General features: G+C 38.2%; 2 protein-coding genes across 5 annotated transcripts in view; one reads left to right on the top strand and one right to left on the bottom strand.

Moving 5' to 3' along the window:
• ZFP91 (ZFP91 zinc finger protein, atypical E3 ubiquitin ligase) overlaps positions 1 to 10,806 on the bottom strand; it is a 31,202-nt gene extending 20,396 nt beyond the window's left edge. For 3 of the 4 annotated variants that reach the window (XM_036859217.1, XM_036859215.1, XM_036859218.1), the window contains exons 1-2: positions 10,357 to 10,806; positions 5,316 to 5,344 (exon numbers count right to left, since the gene is read on the bottom strand). In XM_036859217.1, coding sequence (XP_036715112.1) covers positions 5,316 to 5,344; positions 10,357 to 10,700 — 373 coding nt within the window. In that variant the 5' untranslated portion in view covers positions 10,701 to 10,806. The remainder of the gene's footprint in view (positions 1 to 5,315; positions 5,345 to 10,356) is intronic. The other variant, XM_036859214.1, reaches the window with a different exon arrangement.
• A 106-nt stretch (positions 10,807 to 10,912) lies between these two features.
• LPXN (leupaxin) overlaps positions 10,913 to 14,139 on the top strand; it is a 43,769-nt gene continuing 40,542 nt past the window's right edge. The window contains exon 1 of the mRNA XM_036862709.1: positions 10,913 to 11,681. Within this exon, the coding sequence (XP_036718604.1) occupies positions 11,666 to 11,681 (16 nt within the window). The 5' untranslated portion in view covers positions 10,913 to 11,665. The remainder of the gene's footprint in view (positions 11,682 to 14,139) is intronic.

The following is a 14,139-nucleotide window of genomic DNA, read 5'->3' as shown; positions in this document are numbered from 1 at the left end:
GGGGGAGGGACCTGAGAAATAGCAAATGTCCTTCAATCAAGTAATAGTTAAATAAACACAGAACATACATGTGTAGTAGTCATGGTTGGATGCCCACCAAGTATCTAATTCATCTCTTCCTCTCTCCTTAAAGAATCAAATCCACTATTAAAAAGAGGGTAAGCTAATGGTTTTGAAAGTGTAGTTTGCAACCTCCTATGGGTCCCCAATACCCTTTCAAGAAGTTTTCAAGGTCAAAATTCTTCACAAAAAAACCTGTTGGGATTTTGATTTGGATTATACTGCATTTATAGATTGATATGGGGAGAAATAACATCTTAACAATATTGAATCTTCAAACTCATGAACAAGGCACATCACTCCGTTTATTTAGGTTTTTAATTTCACTCAGCAATGTTTTATACTTTTCAGTGTATAGGTATACTTCATATCTTTTATCAGATTTATCCCTAAGTATTTTGTATTTTTAATACTATTGTAAAAGATATTTTAAAAATTTTATAATTTTAATTTTTTGTTGCCAATAGACAGAAATACAATTGATTTTTGTATGTTGATCTTATATCCTGTGGGGTGACTTCAAGAGGCCTTGCAGCTTCTGGACCATTGACCTGAGCCTACCATGACATGAAAATGCCTGAACTGAACGGCCACTGAGGAGAGGGACAACTGAGAAATAACAAATTTTTGTTATCTTAAACCACTAAGTTTTTGAATGGTTTGTTATACAACAATGCATAAGAGTTTAGAGAGTCACAGTAAAGAAAATGGGGTTTAGAAATTCTCAAAGAGGTAAAGTTACAAACAAAATCAGTCAATAAGAAGGTAGGATGTAAGTTGGGAGTTCAGGATCAAAGAAGTAAGCCACATGCAAGGAAGCAGGCAGGCAAAAGACAGAACCTCAGTTACCTCTAAGGGAATTAACTGCACTGAAGCTAAAGGGGTATTTGCCTGGATGTAGTTAGATCAACCTGGCTAGTTTTAATTCAGAGGAGCTTGATCCTTCTTGGACTTACAAGGTCAGGGGTCATTAAATCAGAGCGAATTTCTTTTTGTCAGAGGTTCTCATCCACCCATGATCTCAGTGTGAGGATAATGTTATGCTTGCATGTAGAGACGGGTGTCTCTTCAGGGGTTTCAGATTCTTATATGCTGAGTGTAGGCTTGCCAACTCAGGACCTTAGGCTTCTTCTGCTTCAGTTTTCTTCTACCAGGGCATTCTGTTGCAACTCTCAATTGGTTCTGGCAGGGAAAGGAATCTCAATATAAAGTCACTATTATATATAACAGAATAAACTGTGTTGAGATGGTTCTGATATGTTGAATCATAATCAGCAAATCGTTATAAAGTTATTTTTCTATATGTAAGGGACAGAAAGACTCATTTACCTGAGTGATGAAACATCCCATAACTGAAAGGAGCTGATAATCAAGGCTTTCTAAGCCTATGTCACAATCCACATTAACCATAAATGAGGTATGTCTGCACTTCAGGAAGAACCACAGGAGGTCTGGATGTTTGAATTAGAAAAATGGTTTAAAGGTTATGGGGCATTCCCAACATGGAACAAGATGTTGAGCTGATCATTCTCATACTGAGAGAAATAATATGGTTCCTGTTACCTTAAGATAAAGGGCTAGGAAGGAAATAGGATAGATAAAATGCCTATCTAAAGTACTGTCAGCCTCTTGAGACGTAAGCATTATAATAGTCAGAACTTGAGTTTCGGAAACCTGATCGTACTACTCTGTGTATTTCTATAATTAGCTCTACTTTGTTTTCCACAAATAATTAGTAAAGCCCATTTTGAAATATTAGCCAATCTCAGCAATATTAAAAGAAGTCAGGGAAAGCGAGTCCTTTTAAAAAAACTTATATTTAAGCCAACTTTAGAAGAGTATCATTAATACGTGAAGGAGAGTCTTTTAGCTAAACCTGACAGCATATCTGAGGTTAAGAATGGAAGTATCCATGCCTTTTTTTACTTAGAGATTTTTCTTCCAGAGTTCTTTTCTATTCAAAACTTATAGTATTTTATTTTCACTAGGAAACCAGGTTATCAACAAAGAAACTCAAAATGTTTCAAGAAAGAATTGTGAAGACAACGTTCTGTACATCCTTTGCACAGAAACCCAAATGGTAAAAATTAAAAAGTTAGATTTTTCTCGTTAGAGTGGGAAAAAAAGGTGGGAATTCCTGTTCTATATATTAAAGGATGACATAAATATTGTTTAAAAATACTGGAAATGAGAGGATAAGAAAATTGTTTAAAAATACTGGAAATGAGAGGATAAGAAATAATCAAAGGTATTCCAACTCAGGAAAACAGAAACACTCTGATGAAATTAAACCTATTAAAGTTATTAACTAGATAAGGCAAATAGTCAAAACTTTAAACAATCTAAGTAAATTCATAGATCTGTTATGAACTCATTTGGTGATTCTGTCTAGGCAATCTTTTCCAAACATCACTACTCCCTAACAGGAAGAGTAACTAAAAACAGTAAAATGATTTTGAATAAAAGATGAGACCCAAACTTTTATACAATCAAATTTTCAGGCACCCAGGATTCCAAACTGTTTCCCATAAGCTCTAATTTCATGAGCTATTCTTTAAAGGGAGGAAAAAAAAAAAAAAAGGAGGGGGTGTCTTATAGGTAATTGCTGCATATTTTGGTATTTACATTGCATAGTACCCGAAATCAAAGTCTCTGAGAAGTCCTGCAATAAATAACTTTGATGACTCAAACACTGCCCACATTTATTTGACTCTGTAATATTTGTTATTATTCCATGAAACTCTTGAAACATTTAATAAAGATTAAGATACTACTGTCTCCTTTTTTACGATTTATCTTGGGCAGTTCTGGTTGGAGGTTTGAAAAGTGAAAGACATTAAAATTAGCAGACTAAGTAACACTGGGATTATTAATAATTACATTTAGTCAAACTGGGATTATTAATAATTACATTTAGTCAAACCATTCCTTTACTTCATTACCTTAAGTATAACATTGGTTCAAAACAGAGACCAGAATGAAAACATAAAGCCAAGTTAAAATGGCATTAGCCAGGCTCCATCCCTCAGAATTTCTGCTAACGTTCTTGGAAGCTCCACAATGACGATGATAATCTCTGGCAGTGGTAAACCAAGCTTTCATGTTTTAAGCGATCACTTGTTGAATGAATTAATAAACACTATTCTCAAAGCAACTTTCCATTCTTTTACATATACCCATCAGGGTTAAATAAATATAGTAGGAACAGGAACCTATACTAATATGTTTCTTTACTATTATTTCAGCTTGAAAACGAACATGGCACTTTGCAATTTAGTAATTTAGAAACAACAGCAAGCTGTTTTTTTGTGTGTGCCAAGTCATTTATTCAAACATGTCCAAAGTTCTTATCTTTAGTTGAAGGACAGCACATAATTTCAAGTTGTTTGGAGTAAATAAGAGTAAAAACAATCCTGAAAACATCTTTTCAATGTTAAGAAAACAAAAAGATAGCTGTACCTTTAGAAAATCAACCTCTATTTCTTTATTCACTGATCTAGTTGTATAAGATAAGATATACTTATGTACCTATAGATACTGTTTATAGAGTTGAACAGCCACCGTAACAAGTAAACTAATGCAGAGACTGAGATGGGGGTTGGAGAGTATTTCTTTGAAATTTTACAAACTTAACAACAGCTACCCTTTTATTGAGTCCTTACTGGATTCAGTGTACTGGATTATTTGCAATAAAAGGAAGAACCTGAATTCAAACCCTGAGCTCTAACTCTAGATCCAGAGCATTTAACTAGTGGATTAAAGCGGGATTGACTGAGACTGAATTAACCACAATGCAGTTTCAATCTCTCCTCAACTGCAAAACTGTACATAATATGCCAACCTCTGGTTTAAGAAATTGACACAAACAGTGATTAATTTATCTCCAGCAGGGTTCAAAATTTCCACCACATTCTGTGAGCTCACCTCAAGACAACCCAAAATAATTTCTTTAGACATAGTCTTTAGTCACAGGAGGTAATTTTAGCTCTGATAAAGGCAGGTTGCAGTTTTTGTTTTTTGTCTTAATAGAAACTGCTCTGGTACTTGACTGCCACCTGTCTCTACATTTTCCCCTCATCCTAAAATTTCCAAAATGATCTCTGAGTAAGGAACACAAGACTTTCCATTCTTGGCAGACATATTCTAATTTCCAAGTATCAACAGCAACAAAATCCAAAACTTGCTAAACAAAATAGTCATGCAAAACTTTCTACACAAAAAACTTGCCTAGTACAAAATACTTACGCCTGGTATACTATGAAATATTAGCCTTAGATTCTAAAATTCAGAGAAAAAAGAAACCTGGTCACTGACGTCTAATTATTTACAAAGCAGCCACCAATTCAAGTTACTGGTTCCTAACCACACTGTCATTCTTCTCAATGGCATAAATTCAGGTTTTACACTTGCCTTATACATATTTGCAAAGCATTCTTTGTAAGAAAAAAGTCTACAGTAAGAATAATAAGTATTTATGTTATATATATACATAATGAATTAACTGATCAATCCTTTAGGACTGGACCAAGATCAGACACTGTAAATGAAATATGCTTAAAAGTATCTTTGTTCCAGTTTTAAGAAGGACGCTGTGTATCTGAATGCAGCATCAAGGAACACAGCCAATAACTAGGGAAAAAAAATTTAATAAATGAGCAACTGGCCCAACATGACAGGGGCAATTTTAATAACCCAATCTGCAAAGCCAGAATAGTCTTTTTAAAAAAGCATTTAAAAGGATAAAGTGAACATCAGCTTCCCTTCATAATCCAGATAAGCAGAAGAGTACATTTAATACATATATTTGGTTTACTATTTGAAAGACCTAATGACCCGATTTAATTATTCACCAGGCTAAAATCTTAGAAAACTTTTCTCTTCATATTCTTCAAACTGCATTTATAACATGAGTCTCTACAAGTATCAAGAGTTTGTCTATACTTTACTCTGTATAGTGTATATCATTCCTCTCTGTTACTTTACTGAAAAACCATATAGTTTAAAAAATTGCAATAAAGTGACATCAAATAATCTGATTTCCCATTATTAGGTTTCTAAATAATGCCAAAACGTTCCACTTGCCCAAACCTGCTGTTAACTTAAATAGGTTCTATCTACTCCAGTAATTCTTTACTAAATAAAAGTCACTTTTAAATAGGAACAATTTGAATTATTAGGCTGAAGCTCATTCTAATTTCTATCAGATTGTAAAGCAGTCATGTAATATATATGAGGTAAGAATGACTCAATCTTACCTTTGTCAGATGATACTTTTTCTATGCATCTGAAAGAAAAGAGAATCAAATATTAAATGAATAATCTTGCACACTTTCTTAAAACACAAATATTTACCTCTTTCAAGTTCATCTCCAGAGTGATGCAGAAAACATCTAGAGTAGTACTGTCCAACAGAACTTTCTGGAGTGATGAAAATATTCTACATCTGCACTGTCCAATACGGTAGTCGCCATGTGGCTACTGAGTGCCTAAAATAGCTATGTAACTGAGGAACTGAATTTTCAGTTCTGATTAACGTAAATTTAAATAGCCACAAGTAGCTATCATATTTGACAGCACACAGCTAGAGTATAATTCAAAAGTTGTTTTTAACTGTAAAAAGATATTAATACAAAGAAAATATTGCTAATTTTGTTGTATTAAATGGTCATAAGAGAAAAATGTCCTTATTCTACACAAATGCAGTAACTTGGGGTGAAATGAAATAATGTTTGAGATTTCCTCTAAAACACTTCTACTGAAAGAAAAAGAGGGGGAAGCGGGATAAAGATAGCAAGCATGGCAAAATCTCAATTGTTAAATTTAGGTGATAAGTACTGGGGTTTCATTGTACTATTTCTCTACTTTGTGTTTATTTAACAATTTTCATAATAAAAATTTAATGAACCTAAAAGAAAACTCTAACATTATTCATTTATTAAACCCAAGTCAAAATCTATTTCTAAAAAGGCAACAGACTGGACCTCAGAAATAAATGTAACTTGCACTTTACAAATTAGATAGGAACAGTAAAGAGGCTAATGTGTAATAAACTACTGGCTAAAAAAAATGTCATCCCCATGTTTTTAATTCAGGAAAATTTCTATAACACATTAACTGTTGAGTACGGTATAATGAATCCCCTCATAGCCATTACCCACATTCAAAGTTGACATGTCTTGGATCTTTACCATAAAGATGCCACACAGCATCTCTGAGCAGTACAAAGTTTTCTCTTTTTCTCTGAAAGCAAACCTAACACAAATGAAGACTCTTATGTTACAAAAGAATATCTAAGCAAATACAGAAGTGATAGCATAATATAAATATTCTGTTCCCTTTAGAAAGACTAGATATCATTTTCTCATACCATTTTTTTTAAAAAAGCTTGGTATAATAATTTTAAATTGTTATTAATGTCCCAATTAACAACTAACACAAGAATACTGCTAATCATGTTAACTCTAAATGAAAAGTACAGAAACAATTGTTAGATCTTGAAACACTATACAATTAACTTTCTGAAAACCTTCTGGAACGGTTCAATGTTTCTTTTACCACACTGATCACTGTTAAGAGGAAAACTCAGGACTTCAGGCTTAAATACAATTGAAGCCTTCTCCAAAGAGTCATAAAAGTTTTTCCAATTCAGAATATTACTGCCTCTTCATTCTCACTATTATGACCATTGCCTTTTCCCTACAAAAGCAGCAAGAAGGTATCATGCAAAGGTTTACTACCATTTTACTTTCAGCAAGAAAATAAACCCAAAATGGAACTCCATATACCAGAAAACAGAGCAGTATTTGTTCCCTTCATTTGTAACCCATCTGAGCCTGTAGGCTTACCTCCAGTAATATTCAGTTTTAGCCTATATTCCCTGTGGTGAGGAAAGAACACCTTTCCTCAACAGCTAAATGAGAAATTTTAAAAAAAAGTATTTAAGTATTAAATTCTGAAATGCATCAGATAACTAAAGGACTTATTATCACATGGGAGAAAGAAAATGAGCCTTTTGCATTTAAAGTAGTCTTATTTTAACACTTATATTGTTTCCATATTAGCAGAAAGCAAGAACGTTTTAACTTATGAATCAGAAATAAGCTGGAGTGTGGGTGTGTGTGTATATATATAAATTCCCATATACATACATATGTATATATATATATATATATACACACACACACATACACATTTTTAAGTTAGATGAGTACATAAACATCTGTATTTGAAACATAAGAATCTTAACTCTAGAGTTTATTGGCTAAAATACAGCAAATGAAAAGCCTAATTCTTAGTACTGATATATAATCTTTCTTCGAATTTGGTTTATCTTTCCTTACTATTAGCCTTTAAGTTTTAATTTATAATGATTATAGATTTAACTTCATGCCTTTTTCTTGAGCACATTCACTGAAAAATTCTTTATTTCCCTTCACAAAGAGTTCCTACTCTTTTCATTAATTTCTGAACATTTCAGTGCAAACAGAAAAGTTGTTATTAGCTTAGGCAAGTTTCTAAAAACGATAATTGTCATCTAACTATAAAGCTCATTTCACAAATCATAAATTATCAACTAAAGATGAAGAAGCATATTTAAGGAGATTAAGTGACTTGCCCAAGGTCACTTAGTAAGCAGTAGAAAGCAATGTTTTTTCCTCTGTTATTTTGCCTTGTAAGAGGAAAAGAGGTTACACTCAATCCAAGTCCCTGTATTTACTGACATTATTAAGCTACTATACACTTTGCTGTCTCCTATCAAGAGAAACAAATGCAGGTTAAACAGCTGATGACTAGGAATTTATTGGGGGAAATGTTATTTGGAAAGTAGGGCTGAATCAAGGTGAGAACGCACTAGACCAGGGTTTAGTAAACTGCAATGTCTTAAAGGATTGTTTCTCACTTAACTAGTTTTAAAATTTATTTTATCATTCTGAAAACCTGTAAACCATGCACACATTTGACAAACCTCCACTAATCAATGCATCTTCCTCCTTTACTGAAAAGTCCTTGAGGATAAGGTCCATGTCTCATTTTCCTTTATAAACACTGGGTCAACACAGTACCGGGACCAGTTACTGCTCAATCAAGGTTTGAGCTGAAATGCTTTAGTTCTTTGATTTCCAGCGCATGCAGTAAATTGAAAATGTGTAACCAAAAAATTATTACAATGAAAATGTATTGTAACAATCCAATCAAAACTGGATAATTTAATATATATATATAATTAAGAGAGCGTTCTGAGGCTAAGCGAAGGTAAAAGAACACTACTACCTTTTATGATATTGGATGAGAAAGAAAGGGACTTTAAGAATGAAGACTATTCTTTCCTCCCCACAAGGAATATTGTGGAGAAAAAAACTGAAGGGGTTTAATTAAGTCATCTTCATCCAAGTTCAACTACTGTAACATTTATAATGTGGAAATAAAAAAAGACTCATTAGCACTTTTTTGCCAAGAGTCAGGGAACGTAATAAACCATGACAGCCAGTAAAACTACCAGTCTAGGTATAATTATCTTAAGAGATCATTTCTGTAAGTAAAACTGGTGGATCAGTGGGAGGGAAATGTGGCAAGGAGATATAGGTATATTTAACTTTCAAATGGGTAGGTGAAAATAGAAGGGAATTTAAAAAATATATATTAAGTTATTAACCTTCCTGTGTACGGTAATACAAAAAGAATTAAAAGTCCAATTTCACAGAATTTACATGAAAAAGACCACTACACACTAGTTTTACCTCTACCAAAGACATCACTGCTCAAAACAGTAACTTTTAGTAAATATTTCCTACATATCATTCTTTGTGTTAAGTGTTTCACATGGTGTACTTAAGTCTCACAAACGCATCTCATAGAGATTAACATTATCTCCTATAGATAATAAAATTGAGGCACGAGCAGTTTAATTTGTCCAAGGAATTTATATCCAAATAAGGCTAATGATATATCTTTTCAAATTTATGAGATTAAATACAGAAGCTTAAATTTTTTGTGACCATGAAATTCATTTACAGCAATTAGAATTCTAATCGCAGCTGAACCATTTGTAAGTACCTATTTTTGTTGTCCACAGAAAGTTTACACAATTCTCTAAATTATGTTAATTTAAATAACATTCAATATTTTTTTTAAACATTCAATAATTTGAAAGCACATATAATACACAATATACCTTTGAATTTTATTTCTCTTTCTGAGAGTCTTCCAAGACAAGCATGCTAAGGTCACAGACTTCACTCTTAATTTCAGAACAGGAGTGTTTTAAATCTATCGGGTCTGTACAAGCAAAATATTGCCATGCTCTCTGCTGGGGAGGTAGGGTGGTGGTGGAGGTCGGGGGGCATTTAAAACTGATTTCTCCCCCCACCTTCAACTTTCCCTGCTTTTACTAATTTTTTTCACTTGAAAGTCAAAAGACACAAATGTCTTCAGTAACGAATTCAATGGCTAATGTGATTAATTTCTAGAATTTACAAACACGTGTGCTTCAGTATTTTCAGCATAGAAACATTTTAATAAACAATTTAAAATATTTATATTTCTGGTCAACTGAGTTTCTCTATGATCTCTAGGTAATAAAGAAATTACTTTCAGATTATTCTAATTTTTAAGGACGAAGTTCCTACAGTAAAACATATGCAAAAACAAACACATAAGCTACTTGTCAAAATAAAGGAAAGAAAACGCATCTCGTTACATGAAAGGCTCTACACCTAAAATTGGCAAGCCACGTTTTAGCCGACTACTAAGTCCTAGGCTTTCAAAACGAGTGAAAAGTGATGTGAAAATTCAGTAGAGTGAAAAAAGCTACATAACGATACTAGTACAACTGGCTCTGGAGCTAATTAATGGGACGGGGGGGTGAGGGGGACGACACAATTTTGAAGGCTAAGGTCTAAGCTCATGCTGTAGATTTCCTAATGGGGATGTGATGTAATACTGGAGAGCCGCCCTAAGCGGGAAAGGGATAGGCTGACAAAGGGAGCGCAGATGCCAGAGTGCGGGAGAAGCCTGAGGCGGCAGGGGAGAGGCGGGTCACTAAGGAGCAGAAGAAGTGTATCCTACAAAGGACGCCTTCAGGGAGTGGGGAAGTGGCCGGACAGACAGGCAAGGGGGGCGGAGGAAGCCAGAGAGGAGTGATAAGACGGCCTGGGAAGCGGCGTGACATCTGCCATGCGAGCCGCCAGGGGGCAGAGCAAGCAGGATGTCACGTGGAGTGATCGCTACGGGAGCCGAGAGGGTTGCGTGCGGGTAGAGGGGGGTCTTTCCCACCGCCTGAAAGACTGCGTTACTCACAGGAGTCGCGGACTCTTCTTGCCCTGAGCTGGAGACGGGGGCTTCGCGGCCTGGGACTGCTGCCCTGGGGCGTCGGGAGGCCTGGCGCTGGGGCTGCTCCTCCGCCGGCGGGGATACTCGGCCTTCCTCCGGCGGGACACAGCGGCGGCGGCGGCCGCAGCGGCCCGGCCCCGGTCCCGACCTCCCCTCAGCACGCGGCTGCTAGTGGTCCCCCCAGGGGCCGCCGCCGCCGCTTCAGGGGGCTGTTGTTGGGGCTCCTCCGGAGCCGCCTTGGCCGCCGCCGCCTCTCCCCCTTCCTGGTCCTGCTGCTCCGGGGGTCTCGGCTCTTCCGTCTCCCCCGGCATCGGGACTCGTCCGCCCCCCACCCCCTAGTCCCAGGCGGCGGAGGCGGAGGCGGCGGCGGCCGCGGCGCTGCTCCCCCCGCCCCCCGGAGCGACCGGCTCACTCTCACTCGGCGCTCCTCGTTCCCCCCTCCCCTCCGCCCGGCTCCGAGGGCGCCCCCCCCACCCCCTGCCACTCAAGGCCTTCTACCGCAGGCGGCGCGCGCGCGCCCGCCACAGACGCTCAGCGGACCAATCGGAGAGAAGGAACGGCTTCTTCGCCCCGCCCCCCACGGTCTCTCACGCAGCGGCGTACCGGTTCCCTCCCCCACCCCTCCCTTCAACCAATCAGGAAACGGCTCCAAGGGAGCGCGCGAGGTTTTCTTCCCCGCGCACCCGTTCTCACCGTTAAACGGCTACGTCTCGCGACAATGCCAAAGTGACCTTTCTCCCCCACCTCCGGAGCTCAACGCGCGCTAAGGGCAGTGGGAGGGGCAGGTCTCGCGAGGAGGTTGGTGGGAAAAAAAACGCACCTCTTTCCCCGCCTCGCGCGCACCCTGGAATGGCTGCGCGCGCACCTGCCTCCCTAAGGAGCCGCTAATGCCGCAAGGGCTCTTTCTAGCCTTCTTCCTTAAGCCGCGGAAGTAGCCTCGGCGTTTTTCTGCCCCCACCCCGATCCCACTTTCCTGTCTGTAGCCTTTCTGTCCCCAGCGCCGCCAGGTCTTGCGGGGAGAAGGGGGAAATTTTTTTGAGCTGTCGCTTCTCCTTTAAGAAAAAAAGCCCCGTCGGCTGCCGGATGAAAGTCTCTGAAAAAATGGCGGCGGTAGGACAGAGGCGGGGTCGTGAGGGCAAGGAGGACCCGCCTTTTGGCGCATGAGCATGGTTAACTTGCCCAGGGGCGTCCTGGGAAATGAAGTTCAACTTATCCTACGCCTTAGGAAAAAAGATACGAAGCCAGAGGCGGAGAGGATGCTGGGAGTGTTTGACTAATGCGCGATGGGAAAGGTAGTTTACTCTTTCCGCATTTCGAATTTACTCTTCCGGGGAGGCAGTGTTTCCGGGTTAGGCCTCAACGCCTGCGCAGATCTGGCCACAATTGTGGGCCCAGTAGCTGGTGGGATTTGCCTGGCAGGGTTTTCCGTAGTTTCGTACTTGGTGTTGGCGAACCATTTGTAGGGTGGACACGTAATAGCCCTCACCTTTGTCTGGTTAGGTGGCACCTCATCTGGGACCGGTTAGCGTTTATATCTGCAATATCCGTCTTCTGTGTCTGACCCACTAACCTGTGAGCGTCTGGAGGTCAGGGATTGAATCTGGTTCCGTTGGATCCTAGGGGGGGCTAGCACAATTCCTACCACTCATTTGATTCTTAATAAAAGTTTGTAGAAATAATTGTAGAATTGCTTTTTTACTAGATGTTGTCGGGGTCGAGGAACTGGTATCGGCTGCTTAACTTGGCTGTGGTCCCTGGGCTGGAAGGAAGGGAGGTGAAGGGTTGTTAGCGTGACCTACCCGGAAAACTGAAGGCCTCCCTCACACTCCCCACCCTGAAACCATCTGCTTCTGCGGTTTTTAAATGTTTCTGCTGCACAGGAAGCATGGTCAGAATAGCAGCTTTGTCAGAAATTACTTTTCTCTTCGCTAGCATGTGAAACTAAATTGCCCTAACGCATCAAACGGGAGTTTCCGTTTGCTTATCTCGAAGTTGCATTTGGTGATGGCTGTGAGCTTTTTGCGTTGCTTCCTTTTTTCCTTTCATCCATTATAATCAAGGAGCGATTTGCAGGAACAGTTCTTACCCCTGGAAACTAAAGCATCCGGGGTTAAAAATCTCCAATGTAAGTGAATGGAAACAAGATCTCGGAATCCAGTTCTAAATTTCACATTAATCATTTAGTTAAACTGCAGATGGAGTCCAATATCTGCAAGCCAAATGCTGAAGAGCATTTTTCCTTCCAGTATTTTGGTTCAGTTACCACTTCAGATTGGGCAAATGTTCATATTCTCTGTTGAGTGTTTTGCACTTTCATGCGGATAATGGCATTTCAGTTGTAAAAACTGTTTAGCATAGTGTGGATGGGAATTTTTCAAACCTGTGTTTGCAGTGAGCAGACTTTTAGAATGGCACTGACATCCAATGGCTGCTCAAAGTAATGCAGAGGTGGGATCTCCTTTACATTAAAAAAATTTTTTTATAAGTCTTAGAGTCACAATGGAATGGAGGATGAATGATTCCTTTAGATTAACCTTAAAAAGACCACTGTGTTGTAGAGGAAAGATTACAGGCTTTGAAGTTAAATCTGTTATAGTAAGTAGCAAAGCCACCTACTAATTATATTATCTTTAACAAGTTTCTATTCCTTGTATCTATTTCACCACTGGTAAAAATGGGGAAAATATCTGTTTCACAGGACCGTAATTTTAGTTCTTTATGTACTGCCTTCTCATAGTAGGCTTTTTGTAATTGTTTTATTTTATTCAAGGTGAATAAAATCACAGTGGTTAAAAAAAAAAAACGTGAAAGTTAACCTCAGTGTCACTTTTTAGAGAAACTAAGACAATATAACTAGGCAGGAATTGTGCTTAATTGAGATGTCTGCAGCTTAGAACCTGGTGTCTTAAATCTTCCGGTTTCATTCTTCATGACCCTATAGTTGTTTGCATTTTGAACCACTGAAATAAACTTGGCCCTGAGAATCCAAATGTGAACCTGGTCCTGAGAATCCTGTTCTGCCTTTTTTTTTTTTTTATCTTTTTATTTTATATTGGAGTATAGTTGATTAACAATGTTGTATTAGTTTCAGGTATGTAACAAAGTGATTCAGTTATACATATACATGTATCTATTCTTTTTCAAATTCTTTTCCCAATTAAGTTGTTACAGAATATTGAGCAGAGTTCCCTGTGCTGTACAGTAGGTCCTTGTTGGTTATCCATTTTAAATATAGCAGTGTGTCCATCCCACACTCCCTAACTATCCCCCCCGCCACTTCCCCTCTGGTAACCATAAATTCAGTTCTCTAAGTCTGTGAGTCTGCTTCTATTTTATAAATAAGTTCATTTGTATCTCTTTTTTTCCCTGCCTTTAATGGGTTTATGATCTATTCAGAAAACCAGGTAAGCACAATTTCTGGATAATTAAGCAAAATGAATTGGGTGCTAGTTAACTCTGATGGAAATTTTATGAAGGAGATTATGCTTCCGTGGTCCCTCAGGGGAAAAAAAAATCAGATTTCATCATGCACAGTTACAGCAGGATACCCACACTGGGCAAAAACACAAGTGCAAATCTGCCATTCCCATGAATTCAAGATGAATCCAGGCACATAGTAGGTTCTCAAATTTTTCAAAATTAGTTTTGATTCTTTATCACCCTGGCCAATGCACAGCCAGAACTCAAATCCAATTGCTCACCTTTTATGTCAGGCTCATTTTTTAAAACTCTGACCTACAAAAAAAAAAA

This window comes from Balaenoptera musculus, chromosome 8 (assembly GCF_009873245.2).
Source record: "Balaenoptera musculus isolate JJ_BM4_2016_0621 chromosome 8, mBalMus1.pri.v3, whole genome shotgun sequence".
Classification (NCBI taxonomy): Eukaryota; Metazoa; Chordata; class Mammalia; order Artiodactyla; family Balaenopteridae; genus Balaenoptera; species Balaenoptera musculus.
The sequence above is the reverse complement of the archived record's forward strand: the minus strand, read 5'-3'. Positions and strand labels throughout refer to the sequence as shown.